At 38.8% G+C, this 26226-nt stretch overlaps 2 protein-coding genes across 2 annotated transcripts; both read left to right on the top strand.

The window, feature by feature from the left end:
* Positions 1-360: 360 nt before the first annotated feature.
* On the top strand, positions 361-6926 carry ptpdc1a (protein tyrosine phosphatase domain containing 1a). Its single transcript, XM_030777479.1, has 9 exons — positions 361-448; positions 2761-2932; positions 3167-3247; positions 3415-3533; positions 4145-4282; positions 4507-5702; positions 6041-6226; positions 6425-6535; positions 6792-6926. The coding sequence occupies exons 1-9, from the start codon at positions 361-363 to the stop codon at positions 6924-6926; spliced, it is 2226 nt and encodes a 741-aa protein (XP_030633339.1).
* Positions 6927-16442: 9516 nt separating this feature from the next.
* Positions 16443-26016, top strand: wnt7aa (wingless-type MMTV integration site family, member 7Aa). Its single transcript, XM_030777006.1, has 4 exons — positions 16443-16513; positions 17236-17462; positions 22339-22610; positions 25537-26016. The coding sequence occupies exons 1-4, from the start codon at positions 16443-16445 to the stop codon at positions 26014-26016; spliced, it is 1050 nt and encodes a 349-aa protein (XP_030632866.1).
* Positions 26017-26226: the final 210 nt, after the last annotated feature.

Below are 26226 nucleotides of genomic sequence, written 5' to 3'. Positions count from 1 at the left end.
TTTTTTTTACATAGAAGCTCACACAGAAGTCACATGGAAGCTCCTGTGTGAAACTCATTTCACACAGATTAGTAAATACAAATAGAATTGGTTGTTTTCTCCGTGCTCATTAAGAAGGCCACCCCTTCTTCCCAGAAGTTCAGTGGTTAGGCAGTGTCAGCAGAGCCAGTGAATAACGCAGTGGCTCACTCTGCACATGTCTCTTTCCCAGGGGCTTCTTGCTGAGCAACAGCATCAGTGCTCTTCACAACCCAGTCGTTTATATGCGATCCTTTCTGTTTGCTCTAGCCTCTCAGCTCACCATTGAGTTTTTGTTTCAGGCTTAGATATCATGTTTGTTCCCACCTTGCAGAGTCTGCCATGGCAGCAGGTGTCAGTCTGTTGAGTGACCTGTCCCACACCAGCAGGGCGGCTGGCAGTGGAGAGAACAGCACGGACATGGATCCAGGTAAAGCGTTTGGCTCACAAAACAAGATTTGATATCCTAAAGATCAGCTGAATTGTGTTTTAACTAAATATTAGCTTATAAGATTGTGAAAAGTGGCACATAAAGCCTGTGTTTTATTTTTGGATATTACATTGATACAGGGAAATCACATGAATATGTATATTGATCAGAGGATTACATGTAACCTATTCACTGTAATTTGTATTGCTTCTTTTAACAAATGTAAAAACTTAAGGTGCATTTATTCTATACTTTTTTTAAATTGCTTAATGTATTAGAGTTTTATCAAGTCTGTTCAAGGAATTTAGAGGTATTCAGAGGACTTTGAGGTAACAAGTATAATCATGACCTGTAATTGATGATTATTAGAATTTGAATCTGCTTTTTCCATATAAATAAAAAAGGTCAACATATTTCTAACATATCAGTAGATTTCAGTAGCTCATTACATTCTAAATGATCAACAGATTTTTCACTCCTTTTCTTACAATAGACTGTACTCCTCAAAACCTGGTATCAGCGATCAGAGTAGTTTCAATGATTTCACTGGGATTTTTGTACACAAGTATGTAACCATACATTTAGATGAATGAGATAGAAGGATTACATATAACTCAGTTGTGAAGAAATGCATTGTATTCTGGGAGATGTGCCAAATTTGTTTGGTTTTGTATGTGTTATGAATTTCTCCTATTGTGGGTTGTCTTGTTTGTCAGTAGGTTTCGGCGCAGATGTTCTAAATCCTGAGAGTAACTTACACAGTTACGCAATGACTTCACTGTCTTTGTGTTCAGTGTAACAAAGAAAATGCTTGTTTGACGCATTTCTGAAAACCATAACAGTACTGAAATCTATCAAATGTAAGTTGTAGGAGTAGCTGTTGCATTTCCTTTTGCAGGTGTGAGTCTGCTCTGTTGTTTTCATTCTTTATTAAAAGGGTATTTTTCTGTGAATGGCCTGTCTCATGTGAACAAAGTAATTCAAGAAACAAGCAACCTATCCAGAAAGCTGAGCACATTAAAGATAACCTTATATCAGTGGTTGCTAAAAACAATATTATGGCTTGTCAGAAATTTGTACTGAGTAGTTATGAAATATACATAATTGTATGATACTCAAGATGTGTGTTTTGCTGCCACTAGATCATTTCTAGCTTTTTGCCATGGATATGCACTTGTCTCTCATTTCGTCACTTAACATTGGTGGAAGCTTTATGAGTTCCATCAAAAACTGATCTTGCTCATATTCCTCCAGAAGATAATTGTACCATGAGTACAGGATTTTAAAGTCATACTTTGAAAATATTCACTAAAACTTCTGAAAATTTTGAAATGTTTGGTAGTCCTGGAGAGCTGTTTGAGTTTGAATCATTACTTTAGCTCCTGCTCATACATTCTCTGAGCCCCATAAAACAAGTATATTTAGACAACTAAATGGAGTACAGCAAGACTCACAGGCTATAAATGTTAGGTATGTTACATAACCAGGTATGTGCCCTTCAGAGAAAATTACTGCTTTGTGTCACATTTTCATAACACATCAGCCCATCTCCCTGCCATCTGAGAGAGTACACAACAAAGCCCCACACAGCTTCCCACTGACTTTGGAGTTGGTTGTCATAGAGACTGCTTCAGGTGCAGCTGATGTAGCAATGGATTGTATTAACCTCTCATGAATCTTTTGTGCCAGTGGGCAATTGTAATGCGATGATTCACCCGTGGCTTGGTCAGCGCCTGGATTTGATTAGACTGCATGACTGAGTAATATCAGTAAGCTGGTAACAGAGAAACATGCAACATCAGGCTTGCTGGTCTCTGGTTGGAGAGATTTTAGGAGAGAAGAACCGTCGACACTCAGCCTCAGATGTCCTGCTCAGGGTCCTGCGGAGGAGGCGCGGCTCGGTGGTGGAGTTTCTCTCCTCATCCTCACAGAAGGTCATGGTAGCAATTAGCATGACCGATGCGCAGAGTGATCTGAGTGGACGGAGATGTAATGTTGTTTTGATGGCTGCTTTCTCAAATTACAGTTTCTATACCTGTTGCTCAAGGCTTTGCTTTGAGATTGCCTCTTATGTATTTCTCTTCTTCACAGCTTTTTAGGCAGTTCTGAAGTACTTTTCAATTCATTTCGTGACCATTTTCTGCATTTGTTTTCATCTGTATGTGGTTTATTTACTGATTTTGAGGTCAATTTGAGTGTTTTGAGTCTATATCTTATCATTTGAACCAAGGTTTTCAATAGGATTTACAGCGAAGCATTTGGCATCGTAAGCTTGTGTTTTGTGTTACCTCCCACTTTTTCTCTTTCTCTAGTCAGCGTCAGGGTTCCCACCGCTAAGTACACTAAAGTTGGGGAGACACTGCGGCATGTTATTCCTGGGCACATGCAGTGTTCAATGGCATGTGGGGGCAGAGCCTGCAAGTATGAAAATCCTTCTCGATGGAGTGATGAGGAGCAAGCCATTAAAGGACTCTACTCGTCCTGGTATTGTTTTGTCCACTATATTACACAGCAGAAGAAAATCCCACATAGCAACATGAGACATTGTGCACTGAGCCATCAATGTGTAAAGACAGTAAAAGTCAATATATTCCATCAGACGTGACTGACTACTTTGTGAGAACCATGCTTTTGCTCCTTTTGCCTGATGTTGCCACAGACGTTCATTGAGAATCGCTATGATAAAGGTCTCGCTATTTGCACATCTGTGTCTTACAGGATCACGGACAAACTATTGGCTATGGCACGACCTTCAACCGAAATCATCGAAAAATACAACATCATTGACCAGTTTCAGAGGTACATCAGTCGGCGTAGATAACATTATTGTAATATCTTGACATTCATGTTAAGTGCTTGTTATTGCACTACTGCTTGGATATATTAGGGCTGATCTAAGTAGATCTCATATCCTCTTGACTTTAATTAGGAGACCTTGCTGACTTTCAGCGTTTGAATGTGTTTAGGTGCGGTCTGAAGACAGTTATTAACCTGCAGCGCCCAGGAGAACACGCCAGCTGCGGCAACCCTCTGGAGACCGAGAGCGGCTTTACCTACCATCCCGAAGTGTTCATGGAGGCTGGCAGTGAGTCATTCACACCCCCTCCCCACTTAACAGCGATGCTCATTTACCATCATGCTAATGGATTCAGTCTTATTCACCTAAGAGTAATGCTAATTGCTCCAAGCCAGTGTCATCTGGATGGTCCAGATAATAGGACTGAATAAGAAGCAAGCTGGTCATTGTATTACTTATTCAGTGATTAAGCCAGTTTGAGTCATATGGTTGGGCTCCCTTGTGAATCTAGGAGGAGAGTAAGATTAGCTTCTCTTAACAAGCTCTCTTGAGGGGCAGAGCATGTGCTGGGAAAACATTTTGTACAACAAGATTTTCCCCGTTGGTTCAGCATGTCTTGACATGCACAAAATGTCATTCAAAGTTTGCGGGTTGCTTTTCATGCATATAACGTTGAGCTTGTACCACACTCTGGGAACTGAGTGTAGTTGTCCAAATGTGTAAGACGGACTAAACTGTTGTGTGTTAATTCACATTTATCATTAGTTAAGTTTTCATTAATGCCTGGAATTTCTATTTGTGACAAAAACAAAGAATGAAACACAAATAAGACATACTTATATTGGTATATGGTATTTTGAATGTCCTGCTCATTGGACTTCTTTATTGTTTCCATCCAGTCTACTTTTACAACTTTGGCTGGAAAGACTATGGGGTGGCGTCCCTGACTACTATCCTAGACATGGTGAAAGTCATGTCATTCGCTGTGCAGGAGGGCAAAATGGCAGTACATTGCCACGCCGGGCTCGGAAGAACAGGTCAGCTTTAATCAGATTTATGGTCTGTGTGTCACGCTAGTTTTGCTTGAGAGAACCTATGAGACTTTGGAGAAAAAAACTGTAATTAAAAATGGAAAAGAAATGGACAGATGCGAGTTAAAAAAGGAGGGATAGTTTCAGAGACCCATACTTTCTGCATTCTGTGTATCGGTGTACCATTTCACCCATTTCTGTCCTCTTTTCCCCTTCCTTTTTTCAAACAGGTGTCCTAATAGCATGTTACTTAGTGTTTACCTCCAGGATGAGTGCTGATCAGGCCATTCTGTTTGTGAGAGCTAAACGTCCAAATTCCATTCAAACGCGTGGTCAGCTGCTTTGTGTCCGAGAGTTCGCACAGTTTTTGATGCCTCTCCGAAGTGTGTTCTCGTGTGCAGAGCCCAAAACCAACAGTGTCACTCTGTCACAGTATCTGACGCGCCAGCGCCACCTGCTGCACGGCTACGAGGCGCGGCAGATGAGACACGTGCCAAAGATTGTTCATCTTGTGTGCAGGCTGCTGCAGGACGTAGCCGAGGGCCGGCAGACGGTAGAAGAAGAAGTGCTGGAGATCTCTGATCTTACGGCAGAGGTGGAGAAGACTGTCTCTCAGCAAGCTATTCAACAGTTAGGGAAAGAGATGAGGGGCAAGGGCATCCCCATGCCTTCATCTTGCTCTTCTGAGCCGCCCGCTCTTCCTAACCTCCTGTCTCTGCCACCTAACGATCAGCCACTCCCCAGCGACCAAGAGTATGATATGCTCTGGCCAGGGCAGAATGCAGATAACGCCAGCAAAGCTCTCCTCGCTCTGAAGAGAAACCTCAGCTATAGTGACTCAGCTTTGCATAAACTGGGATCCAAGCTCCAGCCGTTTGAAAGCCCTGGTAACAGTCTGACCAGAAAGCTTTTCTCAAAGCCACTAACCAATCTGTGTGCATCTCAGAACACTGTAGTTGTCTCTGAAACTCAGACTGGTCTCGCTCAGTTTCCTCTTCCCCAGGACACCATGAGCAGTCCCAAATGCGCCTCTCTTACCGGTTCCTCTGGCTCCATAGATGAACCCAGAAAAGAATTCGATCAAAAGCACGACTTTCCTAATTTCCAAAGGAGAAACCCCCTGAAGGAAACAAAACGCAGCAAGTCCTTTGCTTTTTCAGAATGGAGCAAGAACGGGGACTGCAGTGATATGGTGTCATCCTGGAGAACAGAAAGGAAAGCAGAGCTACAAGATGACAGAAAGCCCTGCAATGTTCTTGAGTTCAGCACTATTGCCGAGGGCCATGATGACAAAGAAATAGTAACTGGAACCCCCTTTACCGCTGAGACTGAACTTACTGTGGAGACACGTTGCCTCCTGGTAGCCAAAGCACTTGCAATGGATATGTGTGGAGAGGACCTTAGGAACAGGATCTCAGTATGGCAGGTAAAAAAAATGCAGTCTCATTCACTTGGTAATACCTTTCCAGGTCTGTATCACAGGATTTTGTGTTTTTTGTGGTGTACTTGTTGCACATTTTTTTTGTATGTAATTAAAAACATATGAAACACCCCACATTAAGAGTATATAAATTACTCTTCTTTTGGAGCAATATTTTAGTACATTTCCAGCTGTTTGCTTCGAGTACTTCAATCAGTACTTCCAAGTTCTAATCAGTCTTAATCACAGTTAAGAACTCAAAAACTTGAGAAGCTGCCATGTATTCATTTACTTTTTTTGCGTTTGACCCAATGTTGCACTGCTAATGAATCCATGTCTAACAGACAGAGCTGAATTCAAGAGAAGGCGCTTGGGAGCGATTGTGTATGGAACGAGATCCACTGCTACTGTCCAGCCTCATGTGGTCCTGGCTTGAACAGCTAAAAGAGCCTGTCTTCAGCAAAGAGGATGTGAAAGCCCTAGCTGAGAGCCACTGCAACCCTTATCATGCTCTGGATTCTTTAGAGAAGGTTGGGTATCCCATCATTCATGAAAAGTCTGGATAATCATTTTGTGTGAGTGTTGGGAAGCAAACTGTTTTTCAACATTGGTCAGCTTGGCAATGCAAGGGTACATGTCAGCAGTTATTCAGCTACATGTCAGCAGTTATTCAGCTTTCCTATAATCAACAAGTCACTCTTTCATTTTTCTGTTCTCCTGTTTTCTAGGGCCACAAACAGACACTACTTCGTGTTCTTGACTGTGCTGCACATTTACTGGAAATACCAAAGGACACTGAAACTGATATACTAAACCGTATAATCAAGGCATTTACAAAGGTCAGTTTTATCAGTGTAGAGGTAAGGTTTTTTTGTTTGTTTTTCAATCTGTCAGTCTGTTCTAAAGTGGGATTAAAAAGGCTGGAGCATTTCATAATAAACAATCAATTAGACTGTCATCTAACAATGTATCAGTCATTGTCCTCACCATAAAAACAATCATGAAAAAACACTCCAGTCTCACATGATAGTTGCATTCTAGGGGGTTTTGGCATGTATACACTGTGATTTTGATCACTGATTTTAACTACTGCAGGTGGCCTGTGATGCAGAACATGGAGATGAGGTCTATAAGAACCTGAGAGTGATCTTGGCTCCAGTACTGACTGACATGAGAAATAAAGCTATGAATGAAATAGAGCCCACATGCAACTGCTCTCTAGTTCCCTGATTTCCACTCTGAACTGATGACATATCCAGTGCGTCTCAGAGGGCGACAGAAATCGTTCCACAACATTCATTACTACAAAGGAGAAGTTTATTTTCTATGAAAAGTTGGTATGATTAAAGACAAGTTTGTTGTTCTTTGATGCTGCTGTTTTGTCATTGTTGCTGTTACTCTTGTAAAGAATATTTTTAATCTCGTAAGTTTAATAGCCCACTCATCAGGTTATTTTGGTTTTTGTTTTTTTGTAATTTGTTTACATTTGGGTAAAGAATACTGCCATATGTGTGTGTGCCACAAGGTTTGGTCTAAATTTGTCTCTGAGCTCTCTTGCTCTAGTATTGTATGTTTGGTGTAAACATATTGGACGTTCATATTTATTCTAATCGTTGGCAAATGTATTTTTCTTTCTTTCTTTTTTTTTTTAATATTCTACTGTTTTTAAGTTTGTGTTGTGTTAGGTTTAGCAGGATTAGGCATCCTCATGAGATATAATTAAATGTAATGTCAGTTTGTTGTTTGCTAAGTTGTCATTTCAAATGAATCTCTTAATGATTTTAAACCAAATAATTTCACTGCGCAACATGTTTATAATTTTATGAAATCTATTGAGCACTACGTGATGTTTATTGAAACAAAGAAGAGAATGAAAACAAAATGCAAATTAGCTTTTTGGATATGGTCAGTAAACATTTTTTTTTTTCCTTGAAATTGCATAGTTAGTAGCTGTGGTACTTCAACATTGCCTTTATGACAATTTGATACTAGACTGTCTCTCTTTGAGAGTGTGTCATGCTTTTTGTCTCTTGTTCAGTCTTCTGCAGAATGCTCTCTGCCTTTTAATGGCATTACTTATAACTAAGCAGCTTTTTATAATTGAGAAATATGCTAGCTTTAAAAAAAAAAAAGCACTGTAGATAACTTAGCACTCTATTGTCAGCATTCCAACTCAGACCTCATTTTATCACTGAAAGCACAATACATGTCATCAAATGTTGATAACTATATACAGATGCTTGTTCAAGCTTAATCACTGAAGGGACTGATTTTAAAGGATCTTAAAGGGCAAATTCACCCTAAAAACAAACATGACTTCTTGTTACTTTGAGTGTTGTTAATGTTTCTGGCAGCCTAAAAATGGAAGAAATGGCAATACCTTCATAAAAACTAAAGAATAATTTTGCCAATTTTGCCAGGTGATTTTAAAAAGAGGTTATTTTCATCACCACTTGTGTAACTTAAAAGCATTCATTCATGTGTTGTTTAAACTTTTAAATTACATTTTTTTTTTTAATTATTTAAATTTTAATTTATGGATGTAATGTTCTTTTTGCACTTTCTGTGAAGACATACCAACAGAATGAAGTGCCTCCAAAAATACCTTTTTGTCTGTGTAAAACATGTTTCCTAAACTCCATTACTTTTTGGCTGATTACTAATTAGCTTCAAAGAGAAGTTATGTATGATGTGATGGTATTCAGCTCGCAAACTAATGTAAGCTCAGTTTCTTATCACTAGATTTAAGCTTGAATACAATCTAATTTTGCCTTAGCTTCACTGGGAATGTAATCAAATTTAACTGTGAATTATATCTACCATACTTCTAAATGATACTAAATTATGCTAATATGAAAGACATTAAAAAGGAGATTAGCTTTTCGTGTGGCATGACTTTGGTGTGTACTGTTTCAACCCTGGCTTCCACTACATTAGGCTGTCAATTACTGCAAACTGCTGTATCTCTCAAAACAATCAAAAAGTTGCATAAATCTGTCCAGACTCCCTATCTGGACCAACACTGAGAGAACATAATCATTTCAGTTCAAATTAACTCTAAACTTTTGGAATTGTGGTTAAGAGCAAAGTCAAAATATTTGCATAGCACAGCTTTTTTTTTTGCATTGTTTTGTCTTTTGCTGATGAAAAATAAAATAAATGTTCCATCCTTGAGAAGATTACATTTGCATGCTTTGTGTGTTGTTTTCTTACAGCCTAAGGTGTCAGTGTTTACCATTGTTTGGAGAATTTACATGAAGTGAAACCAATGGATTAAACAGGGCTATCTTTGTTGAAAATGTCCTTCAGGAAATAAATGCTACTAAGAACATAAAATCCAAGAAAGGGGATAGAAATGTGTCCTAAACAAAATGATGCAGTGACTTCAAATTTCAAGTTCAAGTTTTATTTGTCACATGCCAAGGTACAGTGTACAGTAGCAGTGAAATGAAGGTCAGCAGCAGGGCAGACTGTGCAAAACTTAGAATAGAAACGTATAATTTAAGAAATAACTTAGTGAGAAAAAAGGAAGGGAAGTATACTCTATTTAAAAAGAAGACAAGTCAAATTTGCTGAGCAGATGAAGTGACTACATCAGTTCATGAATGCACTAAGCTTTTCAAAGATGGAACAATGTTAGTCCTGAAAATAAAGTGTCAAATGCAGAATTAACTGAATCAAGGTTTCCTGCTAGATAACATAATATAGTTAGGAGAGACATGTGCGCAGTATTTATTGATTTGTCTTCTGTTTCAAAAAGCAGCACAGTATGAATGTTATCTAGATGGAAACAGCTGCCGTCGAAACGCTAAGCATTTATACGGTACTGGCGTATGAATGAATTTTTTTTATGGGAACCTTTTAGGTTTATTGGGCAAACGGCGCCACCTAGTGCATGCACACTTAATTGCTGAAGAAGCGCCTAATTACAGACCTTAATTTAAATCTGTCAACAGCTTGACCACCTTGGTAGTTTGTAGTCCACAAACCCTAATCAAATAACCTTAGGTATGGTGAAAACGTTTGTAGAAAGGAGGTATTTCTGCTATTTACCGTCTATAGCCAAATGAAGACCCACGTTTTTACTAAATTCTACAACATAGAGTGACAAAAAAGATACGGGATTTTGAATACGAGTTTCAGCTCTCAATTATACCTCAGATAGAGCAAGAACTGGGTGTTTCTATATAGACAAGTTTCCAGATCCTCACAGAAGAAAAGAATATATCGTCCTAAATTAAGAACAATCAGCTATGACATAGCAGCTGTGTCACTGTGTCATTTACCTCAGTTCTTCCTAACACATTTAGTCCCAGATTTACTTGTATTTGACTAATTTACTTCTATACGAAAGGTTGTTATTTCACACAGTTTAGCGCTAGTGAATCGAAATATTTGGGCAATAAGACTTCGATACACCTAAATGCACTTTTAGCTGCAATATAGCCCACACCTGAACAATAACTAAAACTAAATTCAGATAATGTAATGCATGATCAGTAACTCTTAAAAAATCCTGCCTTTTTTTTACTCAAAAACTGGATATAGACTCATACTTCCTCCACGGTGTTAATGATTCATCGCAAATAACTGAGCAAATACCCACATATTTGATTCCACACTATAATTTGCAGTCGTGTGACCATTGCGGAACAAATGCATCCGGGTCCTTCATACCAGTTACTGTACATGTTAGGCTACCAATGGTAATGGCAATGATTATCATGTGGCATTAGTAGCTAGCCACCAGCGAGGATAGCCGGTTAGCCAGGCTGCACACAGACAGCAAGAGGGAAGACGACTGAAGGTATGTAAATGGAACCAAAGGGGAGATCTGAAAAAATTAAATTGGAATAAAAAAAGATTTTATGTTTAGAAATTGTGATACCATATTATTCGCAATAACGATGGCATGTTACGGCTACGGGATAAGACGGTTAAACTCAGATAGAAATCGTCAGTTCACATCGGCTACAAAAATCTGATACGAGGAAACTTTAGCCACTTGAGCTAGCATAGCTTGCTGGCTAGCTAACATGCATGGTTAGTAATCTAACCCAGCTAACTCAGATAGCTAGCTAGGTAGCTGTCCAGCTGCCTTTCGCGTGTTATAATAATGTCAGACGTTAACTTCAGCTTGTATGTCAGACACGTGTTTTCCGTCTGTAATTTGTTGGCTGATTAATGCTACTGATAAGCAATTTATTTTGCGAACGTCAAAGCACTTGGAGTCAAGTTTATTTACTAAGCGTTTGCTAACTGGTCACTTTTTGGAACCGCCATTTTTGACCCCACCAAGCGAGGGAAATTTGAGCAATGTGAAGGCGTTGTGGGCTAACTAGCAAGCCAACTTGTTAGCGAGGCAAATGTATGACTCACTCGTGTACTTTACAACTTAAGGGTGGTTGGCGTTCTCAGAAGACCAGCTCACCAGGTGTCTCTCCTAATCTTAGTTGATGGAGTATGCAACTATAGGACTTATGAGCGTTTTCCTGCGTGCAGTATCTTACGGAAGGGACTTCGCGAGGTAAGGTAGCAACTAGCCATCTGGGATAGTTAGCATTGGTTGTTCCTGGTTAACCGGCTAGCTCAGCTAAGCTGAAATCACGAGATGCAGGTCGTAAATTAGCAGAGCCTCCGAGCTAGTTGTGCCAAACATTTAGCATGGCACACAGTTACATGCAGCGTTGTCTGTCCTCTAACATTAATCGGTGATTTCAATGTTTTAGCGTACTCAGCTGACTAAAGAACCTTCAAATTATTTCACCAGGATCACATTTAGCTAGATAAATCAGTGCTTCTGCCAGGTGCTAATTGGTGTTTCTCCATCTCGGAATTTGGGGTTTATGTGTGTACAGCAAAATTAACCGTTATTATTTAAACGCGATCAATTTTCAGTTAGTGCAGTTTCTTCTAGATTTGCAAAGATATTATAACTAACCAGAATGTCGCTAGGTAACGGATGACGAACGTTGCTATGAGAGCTAGGTAGCAAGCATTCGTCAACATTTTCAATTTACTGGACCAAGCCATCTCTTGTAATAAGGAATGTGATGGCATAATAGTCTCTGACTTGAATGTGGCTTGAGTCTATGTCAGGATACAGAATCCTAATGCTCTTGTGGTTTAGTTTTTTGGAATCAGCAAACCAGAGCATATCGACTACCATGTTTTCTGACTGGTCTGTTGCTAAATGTAGTTTAGTGTACCTCAGTGTACAGCTGAGACCAGATAGCCAGCTGTAAAGTATGCAGGTTGAGATTTGACGATAAAATACATTTCAGTTAGACACATTTGGCGCATAGAAAATGTTTGTAAAAGGAAAACTGTCTTTATGTGAATCAGAGCAATTCTGACACATGCCACACGGATCATAGGGATATTATTAGGGGACAGCAGATAATTATCCATCTTTTATGTATTGCTTCTTTTTCTTTGATACTATTTTCTTGAGCCCAAGTTTCTATTGCTGAAATCTTAGTGTATAAGGGAAATTGACTTTTTGTTATCAGTAGACCCTTGCTGTGGCTATGATATTACTGCTAACCATGATTTATTAATTTTCCTATAATAGAAACAAATGATAAACTGAGATTACCAACATTTGTAAATCACACTTTAAATGTGATCATCTGTGATCAGATTGTCGGTGATACAGCCATTGTATAGCAATTTTATTACTCTGGCTGAAGATAGGCCAATAAATCGGTTACTGTTTTTTCTTGATTTTGAATAAAGATTGTCATTCAAAGTGCGCATACAATAAGCCAACAGTTTGTGGTCTAATTCAAAGTGCTTACATAGTAAGCCTGGTGGAGGCCTACAACAAATATAGTAAGAGACAGTTGATGCTTTGCCATTTATTTTCATTGCTGAGGTTTCTGACTTACTTTAGGTCTGATAGCTTTCAGAGGTTAGGTGCAACATCAGAGAAGAAACTGGTATTGCCAGAAGTGAATGATCTTTAATCATGTTAAATGGCATGATTTTACCAGTGTTTTTGGCACATCTTTGGTGTTGAATATTAACTTTCTGTCTTTCCGTCTGGTCATCTGGTCAGGTTAGTAATATGTGATGAAAAATGTTTGCAAAGGCCTTCTTTTGTTAGTTTCCTGCGCAGGATTATATTTGGAAAAATATACATTTTTGGGAGCAGGTCCACACTTGTTCAAAACACGCCTTGTGTTTTGAGTTGGGATAGAGGCTTTTCACAAAACACAAGTTCGCTCCCCAGACTGACACAAAACACATTGCAAGCAAATAGCTATAACCTCTATTTCAAGAGTAATTTTGGATTTTTTGAAACTCGTACAGAGTCTCCCATTTCTCTGCCACTTTCCCTTGTAATCAGTTGCTATAAAATGGCCTTTCATCACAGACATCAGGCAGTCTTTTAGCCACTCCAACCAATTAGTGGCATCAGTGTAGATTAATAGTCTCTGAAAATATTTAGTTTCAGACTCCTTTGAATAAAGAAATGCAAGATTTAGGCTGAGCTTGGGTGCAAAACTACCCCAAACACACTCTTGTGCCAGAACAAATCTGTGACAAGTTAGCGTCGTACAATATTCTTCTTTGACTTTGTTTATCTGTCTTAAACAAAAAACAGAATTACACTTGAAAGAGACAATTTAATCTCAATCAATGATTAAAATACTGCCGCCAAGCCAATGACAACATGACTGTATGTTGCAGAGTTGGAGAAGTCACTTTCAAGCCAATCAAATTTGCTTATGGCTGTGTTTGTGGTATTTTGTAGACATAAGCAAAATGTGCTAGACTGAGATGTTTTTATTGGTTGCTTTCATTTTTCACAGATTTAAGATGATAGAACATGACTCTTATTTTCCTTTGACTTTCAACTGTGTTTTCTGTAGAAATGATGGTATGAAATTAATTTTAGTTTTTTTTTTTCCCTCCTGTCCACAGACCTTGCCTTTGGCAGTACATGGTTGCAGAATTGATATGATGTAGAAGACAGCATGGACTTCAAAAGAAATCATGCGCACAACCCCTATGTATTGGATTATTCAGTGGCACAGATGTGACAGTTCGCACAGAGGAGACATTTGTGCTGTGGGATGAGGTAGTAGGTTGTATAGTTTTAGGGTCACACCCACACTGGGAGATAACTATACAGCCTACTGTCTTTCTCAAAGTCACAAGACAACGTTTTTTTCTGTCCACTGCAATTTGTGTATTTTCCCTTTTTAATCTATTGTGGTAATTGTCAGAAATGTCTTATAACCACATTATATGTGTGAATTATCATTGTACTTGAATGATTATATGCAACTGAATGATCAAGTGTCTTGTATTTAAAAAAAAAAAACATGATTGTGTGATTCATACATTGCTCAGACAGTGTGAGGTAGTAGATTGTATAGTTGTAGGGTAGTGATTTTATCCTGTATAGAAGATAACTATACAATCTATTGCCTTCCCTGAGGAGCAGTCAAACATCTGCTTGCTACAGTGACTGAACATGTTATTTAAGGGATACAGTAAATGTTAACAGTTATTAAACAGTGTAATAATCGTTGTTATACGTTAGAGGGCTTGTCTCCAATGAGATTTAGCTGTGTGTGCCATCTTAACAGGTTGAGGGGTGTGCCTCAGTAAACAAAAGATTTGAGGTAAAGGTTATTGGCAGAGAGCTCGTGGATAAGATGGCAGAGAACAAGGACAGATGTTCGGGGGTGAAAAGGGACTTGGGATGCTGTCGGCAGAGTTTAGCAGATTGCATTGTTACTGGGCAGTTATTTTGTGTAAGGAGATGATTTTTTTTCTCCCACCCCTTCAAATTCAAGTTTATTTTTCTGTTCATAATAGCGGTTCAGTCTGTTGCATTTAAATATAAATATATAGAGAGAGATTTTCTTAGCTTTGATATAGCTATTGTTTTTCAGCATACATTCACATTAATTCAATTAGCACATGCTTTTATCCAAAGCAATTCTGAGGCAAATCCAAGTGAAAACATGTTTGTGATTTGTTCAACTGAGGAACAATACTGTAAGTTGTTTTCAAGATCGCTCTTGCCCAGAATAAAAGAGTGCATCTGTGTACTTCATCACATTGCCCTGTTGATTTCAAATAAGCATTCATGAATGTTTGGTATGTTGATGCTATTTCTAGTGATTGTGCAGGCTATTTTTTTTACATGTTCACTTGATGTAAGATATTGAACGATGAAATACTCATAGCTTCTGTTGTCATTTTCTCATGAAATATTGTAATACAAAAAAAACAATGATCATTTCAAAAATAATATCATATTACCACTAAAGAGAAAATGTTTTTCCAAACATGAAGTTTATTAAATACCTGAATCTCAAAAAGGTGAAATAAAACATTCCATTAATTTAGACGGTAAACCAGTACTTAAATGGCAACGTAGAAATTTGTTGTTACCACGGAAACAGTTTTTAAACTTCCAAATTCACTGGCATTTTGCACGTATATCAGTTTTCACTCTCTATGCTACACTTGAGCCTACATCAGCAACATACGTGTGTATGTTGTAGCCTGAAGATGGCGCAATTATAAAAGCTATAGACTATATTTGCAGTATCTGTCAATTAACGCTAAAAAAAACTAGACATCTAAATCATGGTACGAAATATAGACATTGGGTTAAACAATTGGCCATGGCATTTTTTTTCTAAATAAGTGGCTCCAGTGGTAAGGCTGTTGCAGTTTGACGTAAATATCCAAAGAAATTAGACAGAAAGTAAAGCTAACGTTCAAATGGCCTAATACTGATATTCTCTCTACAGTAGTTTAGAAGTCGTTTTGTGTTCTTGGTTGTTTCTCCTTAGGCTATTCCTCAAATAGATAACATCTAACATTTCTCAAAAGATGGTCACATTTTGGGAACTCTCGTAAAACAGTCCTCTCTGAATTGTTCAGTAAACTATTAAAATAATATTTGTGGTCACTGTGGTGCGACGGTTTCTTGGACAGACCTGCTTAAATGATGCGACTATGGGAGGGAGGTGAACGGGGAAATCAGGAGTTGAACAAGCTGCATCGTCTCATGGGAGGAGCAAACGGGTGCGGGAAAGAAGATAAAAGCTCTGTTTAAGAAGGTACTGCCATGATCAAATCTGTGCAAAGGACTATACCTCAGTGAAGACATTTTCCTTCTCATGCAAGATAGCCGTATTATCTAACAGTGGATTTTTACTGAACAGCTTTAGGGTTTAAGTTAAAACGACATTACAGAATCTTAATCGTTTGGTTCATTGAATTTCTCTGCGGACGATTGGGTTGGTTTATTTGACAAAGATTATTACTGTGTCGAAGTGAACTGTTCAGGTGTATAGCCAAACACCCTATCTATCCAGTTTCTACTAATAGGTATAGACCTTCAAGAATGCATAATTCTTGTCTTAGGAGATGACTCCTATCTAGCCACCTCCAGAACACGCCCTGATAGATCGAGCAGATAAAGGATCTATGGGGAAAACAGTAGTGCCAGAAATTTCATAGTGCGCCGCGTATCACTTCTACTCGAAGTATGTGAGTCACCTGTGATACATATGCAGAATACACTTTATCTCGAGAGCTCTCCAAGGATATCTCCTCAGGTGTGCGGCCGGACGCAAAGTTCTCACGGAGTTTCACATCCTTGCGCACCTAACAAGGAGTTTCTTCGCCTGTGTTAAACCGCCGTACACGGATTAGACTATTCATCAGGAGATTAATATTACCCTCTATCTGTGAGCAGGTTAAAAGGTGAACATGAGCAGAAAAACACGTCGCTGGATTTTTCATATTTTTCTCTGCTTGGGGATTGTCTATTTAAAAATTGGGTATGTAATTAGTTTGTGTATTTTTCGGTTTTCAGCTCTCACAGTCGTTATGAGACAAATAATTATTTCCACTGGGGTTTTTTTTCAAGCAAACAGCGAGTAACTTTTAACAGCTATGCAATTTCGTCTTACGCCATTGTTGGGAAATAAGTTCTGACTCCTTAAAAGTGGAGTATATTGTGAAGAATTTAGAATAAACAGGCGGTAACATTTGCGATCAGAACTACCACACAGAACTATGTATTATGTCTTTGCAACCTATTATATTTGTAACTATATGTGCACTAGTCGAAAGCATTGTCATAAGAGTGAAACAAACTATGAGTGAAATGATTAACGTTTTTGAATTTTAATGGGTAATTGAAGGTATTTTGATTTCTTAATATTTGTCACAGTCATATCACCACGAGCGAATTTACGGCAAAAATGAAACAGCATTCTGACTTTATTTCAAGTTGCCAGGCGATGAATGTCACATGAGGTCTCTATTTCATCGCCGACATATCGAGTGAACACAATGAACATTGAAAGTCGTTTCATCATCAAGTATCATTACTTTAACCATATGAGCCTAGTGGTTCTCTTAATGGGTCAAATCTAATGCTGGTTAACTATCCAAAAGTACGCTCACAACTTTTTGTTCATGTTTACAGAGATCGCTCAGCCTGTTTTGAGACTGACATGAGTGATTTTACGTATTCGTTTTGCTTACAATTTCACAGGGGCTTCTCCTCCGTGGTTGCTCTGGGAGCGAGTATTATCTGTAACAAAATTCCTGGTTTGGCCCCTCGTCAAAGGACTATCTGTCAAAGCCGGCCCGACGCTATCATAGTCATTGGAGAGGGAGCACAAATGGGAATCAACGAGTGCCAGTTTCAGTTCAAACACGGACGGTGGAACTGCTCAGCCTTGGGGGAAAGAACTGTCTTTGGAAAAGAGTTGAAAGTGGGTATGTTGCAAAAATTATTTACATTATGCTGGTATAATATTTAAATACACAGTGATGAATGTCAAGCAAAAAACTCCAGCCCGACTGAGAAGAGTGTTCATGTGCCGGGAAGGCAAGGGTGATTTGGCCATGTTAGTGTCGTGACAGGATATTGATGGTACAGGAAAACATTGTCTAAGGTAATAGAATTACTCAGAAACTGTGGTTAAATTAGTTCAGTAAATGATCAGTAAGTTAATAATTTAGACATTTTATTTGTTAGCAGTTAACAGGTAGCAATCTTCCAGTAAGCAACAGTTCTCACTGGATAGTAATTAATTTACACAAATTGAAATTTAGGTACTCTACGTAGGCATGGCTATCGAGCTAGACGGACAAAGCAGATCACATCTCAATAACAACTCAGTATTTTCCAATTGTACTGTAAGCACTGAACAGCTCAGGACAGGAGTGGCTAGAAATGTATATATTAGCCTTGTTGTGGTTGTCACTATTCATAAACCTGCTTGATTTGCTGAATGATTTTACAGTAGCTGAGTGGATGACTTTAGGGCATACTTTCACTCATTTCACTCATATAAAAGAGACTGAAGGTAATACCAACTTCGTAATTCTTACAACATGAAAAATCCCTCAAACTGTGGATACCTAAACACCCCCCCCCCCCCCCCCCCCCCAGAATTTATAAAGCAAAGCACATATTACTTAATCAACCCTTGATAAGTGTGTTTGCCATTCCTGAACAGAATACCTACCAAATTGCATTTTATCTTAGAAATTTGTCATTTGACAAATCTTATGAATTTAGGCTTTCAGATCAGTATTGGGTTTAGAGCTGCACGCTACTCCAGCTTCCAGACTGGCGAACTACTGCATGAACAGCAGGCATATTACAGTTGCGTTAAGTAAGCTAGTATCTATGTGGCAGTCTCCTAAGCAGTCAAGCCTCTTAAAAGTGCTCTCTATTGTTGTCAGGTCTTATCACTGGACTTTAATGATTTGGTTGCACAGCTCTTCACTTTACCACGGGTATAAGTAACAGGAGTTGTGTGAGAAGACGAAAAGTAGAATGTTGTAAGAAAATTCAGCAACATGTCTCCTTAAGGAAAATAAACCCAAACAAAAATTAATTAAGAGTGATTTCACTCTTGGTAGGAAATCCATTTCCCAAGGCAAACTTATGGCTGTTTAGAAGTTCTTCATTGCTGTTGGAGCTCAGACACCTTGATGAATGGTTCGTTGTATCAAGGATTTTGCTCAGTTTCAGAGTCTTTTTAGCTGGTGGGAAAAGGAGGCAGTTTTTTTTTTTTAGAGCTGCTTGTCTTCGGAAGATAGCTGCAGGGAATGACATTGTTCAAAACGTCTCAACTCTCCTGGACAAAACCCTGAGATCACTGTAAATTTTAGTCTCCTGTTTTTCTTACTGTGTTTTAAAGATCGCAGTCTTAAACTGATTTGATTGGGTAACAGTATATTTTGTCTTCTAATTCCATTTGCTCATGAGCTGTTTCAAATCTGAATTTTAAACTTTATTTCATGAAGGGACCCTGGTACTTTGTTCTGGACTTGATTGTATTATTTGGTATAAATTATTTGGTATTATTTGGTATATCCTGGGCAGCTGCTTTGGTATTGTATCAAGTATCTGTCTTATCCAAATGTTTGATTATGATACTGTGTGACAGAGCATTGTCTCCATCACATGAGCAGTTGGTGGGCCAGCCATCAGGCAGCTGGACCTCTTTATTTGTTCAGACTGTTGCTGTCCGTGTTAGGTACTGGTTTGATAGAGGGGAACGGACAGCCGTTCTAACAGGATTGGTCTCACTGGCCAAATAAGCAGCCTGCTCGTGGTAGCAAAAATGGTGTGAGATGAAAGCCTTTGTTAATCCAGCAGTGTCTGTGGGGAGGGACTCTTCAGCAGACATCACCCCAAATACAGCAAAAAGTGTTGGGCCCCCTGTTTGTGTTTGCTAAGAGGTGTGCTTTTGAAACATGCTTATATCTTTGAAGATGGATTATAGATCTCAGAGTGAGCTACTTGTTGGAGAAAGATGTAGCAGACATTTTGATGATCTGGATGAAATGGAAGTGTTATGTGGTGAGGTAAAATTGAGATGATTGTGTGTCCTGTTGAGTATAAATGTTATCATAAACAAGGTAGAATTCCAAAGAAGATGAAAAATTTATTGTAACACTAAAGTTTCTCTTTTGAAAGGTTGTCACATGATAACATGAACAACAACTGGTCTAATATGCAGAGTCTTGAATAAAAATGAATGATTCTTGTGTTATCTATAGCAGTAAGCAACAGACTCTTTAAGAATATTGTATTGTACTCTGTATTTTAGTGATTTTAATTTACAGATTTTAGTACAGAATGTTGTATAGTCATGTTTTCTAGAGGTGAGGGCCCAAAAGCAATGCCTGAAATTTTTTTGTGTTTCTTATGTTTCTCAGTATTTGGCAAAGGTGCTGAAATGTGGAGTTATATTCCGACTCAGTGGCAAAAGACTTTCACATTTGAAATTTGTGGTGCTGTCAGTGCATTAACTTCTGATAGAAATAAAGTGCATTGTTTGAATCTACCTACTAATGAGTAGATATGATAGGGACATGCACACAATGTTTGTGTTACTTTATCCTGTGTGAGTGCAACTCCCCAGAATTTTCTCTCACTCCCACCCTACGGTATGCTCAAAAATAGTTTTCCCCTAACAGCATTAATGCCTCAAGTCCAGACAAGTACATTGTGTGAGGTTTATAAATTAACCTCTTGCATTTACAGTTTTGGCAAGGGAAGTCTTACATAGAATCATTCTCAGCCACTGATTTAGATTGCTCTGGAGTAATGAAACTTGTCATAACAGACAGGTTTTATGGGATTCTTATCAGTTTTTTGTTTTGTTTTCACAATATTTTCATTTAAGTAAACGGGAATCGACCAACACACAAAGTTAAAGACTATTATGCCCTTTTTAATGGGTACTACACTGAGAATTCTAGCTTTTTAAAATACCTGCACCTTACTTTTGGATATTTCCATTCTCTTTTGGCATTAAGCCCAACCAAGTCATAAAAATCTCCACATAATTGATGCCCCGAACTGGCCTTTCTTAAATTACGTGGGCACTTTTCCAAGATGTTTATCATCAGTAGGTCAACACATACCAGTGTTTCTGAAGAAGTGCTGAGAACGTACTAAAAAGCAGTGAAAAGCTCACTCTACTTGTTGATTAGTTAAATGTGGTAAGACTTACATTCACAGTGACTTGATGGATGTATCAGTGGGTCGTGGACAGATAGCGATAATACAGTACATCTTCCTTATTTTTTCTGTTTCTGATTTAATAAAATTTTGTCATAGGATTTATCATGTTCTCCTGGCAACTATCTAGCAGTTCCATAAATCATGTTTTATCCTAATGATTTATTAAAGTGTTCATGTTGTATTTTTATGGATTCGTTATTGTCTTTACCGTTTCTTTTACTGAATCTCCTCAAGTCATCGTTACATTTAACTCTTAAGTGATTGAAATTTTTGTCCGAATGAAAACGTGCTTACTAAAATATGAGTTGCACTCAACAAAATGATGTCATGTTATAGCAATTCAAAATGGCGAAGTGAGTCAACAAAGTCGTAAAGACTTTTTGAATGATTTCTCTTTGCCGGCCATGTAAATGATTTGTAATAGAGTCAATAGGTGATGATTCATTAATCCAGACAATGAGCTGTACACTTTTGGGAATGTTCACAAAGCTTGTCAGTGGTCAATAAATTAACCCTTTCAATGATGACATCTTCCTTACCGCAGTTGAGTGGCTGAGATCACGCTTATTTAGCCTGGACTTAGCTCCTGAATAAAGACAATACCTCCCTTGTTCTTGGCTCATCGCAATATTTTGTCATTTGATTTATGGCTGCTGTTCAGCATCATATAGAAACAGAAAGAGGAATTTCAAAAGCCATGCTCAAATTCATCTGGATGAAAAAGTAGAGAATGGCTTATATGTCCTTAATAGTAAATTCAAGGCACACGTATCTAATAATCCAGTAAAAAAAAAGTAAAAAAAAAAAAAAAAAATCAACATAGGCAGCAATGCAAATAGCAATAAAGATAGTTACTTTAATGTGTGGTACATACAGTGTTGTCTATGGAAAACATAAATATTAGACATCGAAGAGCCTTTGTAGCCTATCAACAGAGTGTTCTGGAAAAATTGCGTTGTTGACCTGACGGTGTCCTGGTATCAGCAGCAATGAATTATATTGTCTTATAGCCAGGGAGGATCAGCACGCCTCTGCAGCTCACCTCAATGGAGCGTATCCGACTTGTGATGGAAGGCGGGAGAGTGGCCAGCCCGACAGCTACCAATATATCCCCTATTCTTTGTTGCATGTTAAACAAACTGGTGTCCATTGCGTTGTGTTAAAGAGGTAGACTGCTCTGTCCTTTTGCGAATGTCAATGTGTGAAAAATTCAGATAGATCTTTGTCATTATGACATTTGCTCGACAACGATTTGTTCATTTAATAATTATGTTCTCGTCTGCTGTATATATGACAGTCATATTTGATTGAGTTAGAGTGCAGACTACGACTTTCACTACGACTTGTTTAATCTCCAGCATCCATACGTGACCATTTTCAGCACGCATGTTTGCTGCCCTACAGCTCCCACTGCGTCTAACCAAGAACGCCATTTATCAGTTTAAAGCATGCATGATAAATGAATAAAAATCTGGCACTGCTCACACTTTTATTATTGCTTTTTAACATCAAGCTATGTCAGGTATGTAAGGGGGCTTGATAACTGCCTGAGAGAGTGGATCTTCTTGTCAGTGATTCTGATTAGAAACGTCTGTTTGATTCCAGGCAGTAAGGAGGCTGCTTTCACCTACGCCATCATCGCAGCCGGGGTGGCCCATGCCATCACGGCAGCGTGCACTCAGGGTACCCTGAACGGCTGCGGCTGCGATAAGGAGAAACAAGGCTTCTATAACCAGGAGGAAGGCTGGAAGTGGGGAGGGTGCTCGGCAGACATTCGCTATGGCCTTGGATTCTCAAAAGTGTTTGTGGATGCCCGAGAGATCAAGCAGAATGCCAGGACGCTCATGAATCTCCACAACAATGAAGTGGGACGAAAGGTTTGTGCTGTCAGTTTCAATGAGTTGTGTTGTTTATAACTGATAACCAACATGATAGTATTAATGGAAAAATATTTTATTAACTTTGCATAGCTACGGTACTATAGGCTTAAAATGCCAAATGAATAATCTAATTGTAAAAATGTTCCAAACTTGTATAAAATGAATGATGTGTTTGTATAAAAACACTGTGTAACCTTTTGTTTCTGATAAGAGTGGGATAACAGGCTCTTTTGAAGTAAAATGAAGTATTATTCTATGCTGTGTATCCTAGTGTAGTTATTTCTTTTAGAAGTGCATCAGAGAGCTCATAGCCTTCCTCTACACAATGGAATTTGATGAAATGGGTTAACAGTTGTAGGAAGTAGCAGTGTAACCTTAGTGTTATGATTCAAATCTGAAATCCCAGCTCAAAAAAAAAAAAAAATCCTAGGATGTCAGACGAAGATTAAGCATAGCATGATTCACAGATGTAAAGTCTGTGATATCCTCTCTCCTTACAAGTCCAATAACTGTAAGACTTTGATTGTACTCTTCACTCAGAATTTAAGTGAAACCATTAACTCACACACACTTTAAATGATCAGCGCTCTAGTCTTGGGTGAGTGTTTCAGGATTTGTAGTTAAGTGCTCCAGCAAGGTTTAACCAAGGCTATTGAGTGGTCATTGTGATAATCGCGCCGTTAAAGGAATAACTTGCTTGTCTAACATGTGCATTGAGAGTTTCACAAATCAAACAGTTGCTAAATCTTTTAATATGGTAGCATGTACTCCACCTCACTAATTAACCTACCATTTGCGTGACATGATTGCTGTGACCTAAAACTGTTTAAGCATCAGAATGTTTCAAAAGAAAATTACACCCAAACTTTGTAAGGACATGTTCATTTTACAGGCCAAACTTTTCACCCTGGAAGTAGCTACTGTTGTCAGTCAGCAGTTTTTATTGATCAACTGCATAGTTGAACACCATACAGAACAACATGTTACAAAACTGGGGGGCAAAAGAGGTAGTTCATCGCTGTTGCTCTGCACAGGCCTTTGGACGTGTTTAAGCTCTTCAAACAGTGAGGAAATGTTAGAGCAATATGAGGTTAGAATAATTCAGCACTTTGGACAGAGCATTTTTGGGGTTCACTTCAATAACGTGTCTCAAAACACACTCATAAATGTCCTTGCCTAAGGCAGCCCTGCCCTAGCATGGCTGATGCATTTAATCAAGGGCTTGATGATTAATCTGATTCAGGTATGCCAGAGCTAGGCTGAAACAATGCCCAGATCAGAAGAGCATGCAGGAATGGCATGAGTTCTGTTGACCCATAGCATGTGATTTCATGAGGGTGAAACTGTTGCCTATGGTATCGATGAGTAATTCTCTCATCTTGAGACTACTGTTTAGTTACACTGGTACAAGTTACGACCGTTCCACGGACCTCACAAAAATCACATCAAAGAGTGTGATGATCTAAAACCACTTAAATAAGAAGTTGTTCATTTATATTTATTAATGTAATATCAGTAGTTCCTTCTGACTGTACCTATTATTGAGGTACTGCGTAGTGTCTCATGTAGTGTACTGGAGGGGTCTATCCAGTCTTCTCCAAATATATGGATTTCACTTCAAAGACCTCAGTGACTATAATGTTCACTGGGAATCAGCAGCATGACCACATTAAGAATAATTTTCATCCCCAGTTGCTGACAGTTGCCAGCAAGACTCCAGAGAGTCTGAGAGTCAAAGAAAGGCAAAGTGAAACAATTAAATCCTAGGTGAGGCTGTTCCCACCCTCTGAGGGGAAAGCGTAATCTATCTACATCATTACTTCATTCTGCCACGGAGAGAGAGATAGAGAGAGAAAGAGAGAGAGAGATGACAATCATGGATTCATTCATCTTCTTTACTCAGACCTGGAACAGTAACTGTTTGACTGTACTCTCTCTTTTGGCTTTGCACTTCACTCATTTTCAGCACGTGGCCAGTTTTATTCGACAGTTTTCACAATACTTAACAATTTGCGTCTTCTGTTTGTTACATTCAAACTCTCTCTTCTTTTTTGCCTACTATTTTGAATGTTGACTGTGTGGACACAGTGAGGGGCAGCTCAGAGTCACCTGAAACCTGATCCCCTGGCTTTATCTGTGTACACTATAGACACGGCATCTGTTGTAGGAACTCTGTGATCATCATTCAGACGATGTTTATGTCATATCCTCAGCTGATGCCTCAGGCTGCTTATACGTGACAACTCCTATATCAACTTGTGATATTTTGTTTTATGAAACAATTTGTGTCGTTTGTTTAGTATACAAACAAAGGAAGCTTCCTTCAAGTAGGCAGGGTATTCTGTCTGAACTGAGGTCGTGTTTCATAGCTCTACTCTGTAGTCAGAAGCATGTGCCAAATCATATCTCTGGCACCACAAGTTTAACAATCCGTGCATTCTTCAATTGGAATGTTTAAAAACCTTTGTCTCAACCTGTTAGACTATTTGAAAAATATGTTCAAAAACCACAACTGTGAGCGCAGAATTCTCAGAACTGTGTGATCCTGCTAACCACTTTATTATAAATGTTTTATTTGAAAGGTTTAGAGAATGTTGTCTTGCAGCTCTCTGCTAACTAAATAATTTCTATTAAGAAATGACCCTTTCCCTGGATCTTCATTCTTATGCCTTTTAAATTGTAACATTTGTAGTTAGTCAGGCATTACTCTGCTATCAGAGAATCACAAGGGAAATCAGGGCATTAAATTATATTATATATATAGTCATTAATTATATATTCCAAACCCAATAGAATGGCCATTCAGTATCCTTATGATAATGATAATGATGATGATGATGATGATGATGATGATGATGATGATGGTGTGTGTGTGTGTGTGTGTGTGTGTGTGTGTGTGTGTGTGTGCGTGTTTCTAATGCAGGTGTTGGAGAAGAACATGAGACTGGAGTGTAAGTGTCACGGTGTGTCCGGTTCCTGCACCACTAAGACCTGCTGGACCACGCTGCCTAAGTTCCGCCAGCTTGGCTACATCCTCAAGGACAAGTACAACCAGGCTGTGCACGTTGAGCCAGTGAGAGCTAGTCGCAACAAACGCCCTACCTTCCTGAAGATCAAGAAGCCCTACTCCTACCGCAAACCTATGGACACTGACTTGGTGTATATTGAAAAATCGCCCAACTACTGCGAGGCAGATCCTGTGACGGGGAGCATGGGGACGCAAGGAAGAATCTGTAACAAGACAGCCCAGCAAAGCAACAGCTGTGATCTGATGTGCTGTGGGCGTGGGTACAACACCCATCAGTATTCGCGTGTGTGGCAGTGCAACTGCAAGTTCCTCTGGTGTTGCTATGTCAAGTGCAATACTTGCAGTGAGAGGACAGAGGTGTACACATGTAAATGAAATATTTATTGGAAACTAATTTATACACACATTCATTTTTTTCATAGTGTGTGTGTGTGTGTATGTGTGTGGGTGCATGTGTTTCTACATGCGTCGTTTCACCAAATGGGTTTCCTTTGGTCGATATGGACTCATGATATGTAAACAAGGAGACATTTCTGCACACGGTGACCTCTGGGTCATCATGAACTGTTAGCATCTCCCTACTGC

Source organism: Chanos chanos, chromosome 6, assembly GCF_902362185.1.
Source record: "Chanos chanos chromosome 6, fChaCha1.1, whole genome shotgun sequence".
In the NCBI taxonomy this organism is placed as follows: domain Eukaryota; kingdom Metazoa; phylum Chordata; class Actinopteri; order Gonorynchiformes; family Chanidae; genus Chanos; species Chanos chanos.
This window is presented reverse-complemented; position numbering and strand designations above follow the sequence as displayed.

What these genes read in the sequence shown, in the direction of transcription:
- ptpdc1a (XM_030777479.1), top strand. Translation starts at nt 361, where the DNA reads ATGGCAGCAGGTGTCAGTCTGTTGAGTGACCTGTCCCACACCAGCAGG. An exon ending in CAGCACGGACATGGATCCAG is followed by an intron (nt 449 to 2,760) that starts GTAAAGCGTTTG and finishes CTCTTTCTCTAG; the next exon opens with TCAGCGTCAGGGTTCCCACC. An exon ending in AGTGTTCATGGAGGCTGGCA is followed by an intron (nt 3,534 to 4,144) that starts GTGAGTCATTCA and finishes GTTTCCATCCAG; the next exon opens with TCTACTTTTACAACTTTGGC.
- wnt7aa (XM_030777006.1), top strand. Translation starts at nt 16,443, where the DNA reads ATGAGCAGAAAAACACGTCGCTGGATTTTTCATATTTTTCTCTGCTTG. An exon ending in ATTGTCTATTTAAAAATTGG is followed by an intron (nt 16,514 to 17,235) that starts GTATGTAATTAG and finishes ACAATTTCACAG; the next exon opens with GGGCTTCTCCTCCGTGGTTG. An exon ending in TGGAAAAGAGTTGAAAGTGG is followed by an intron (nt 17,463 to 22,338) that starts GTATGTTGCAAA and finishes GTTTGATTCCAG; the next exon opens with GCAGTAAGGAGGCTGCTTTC.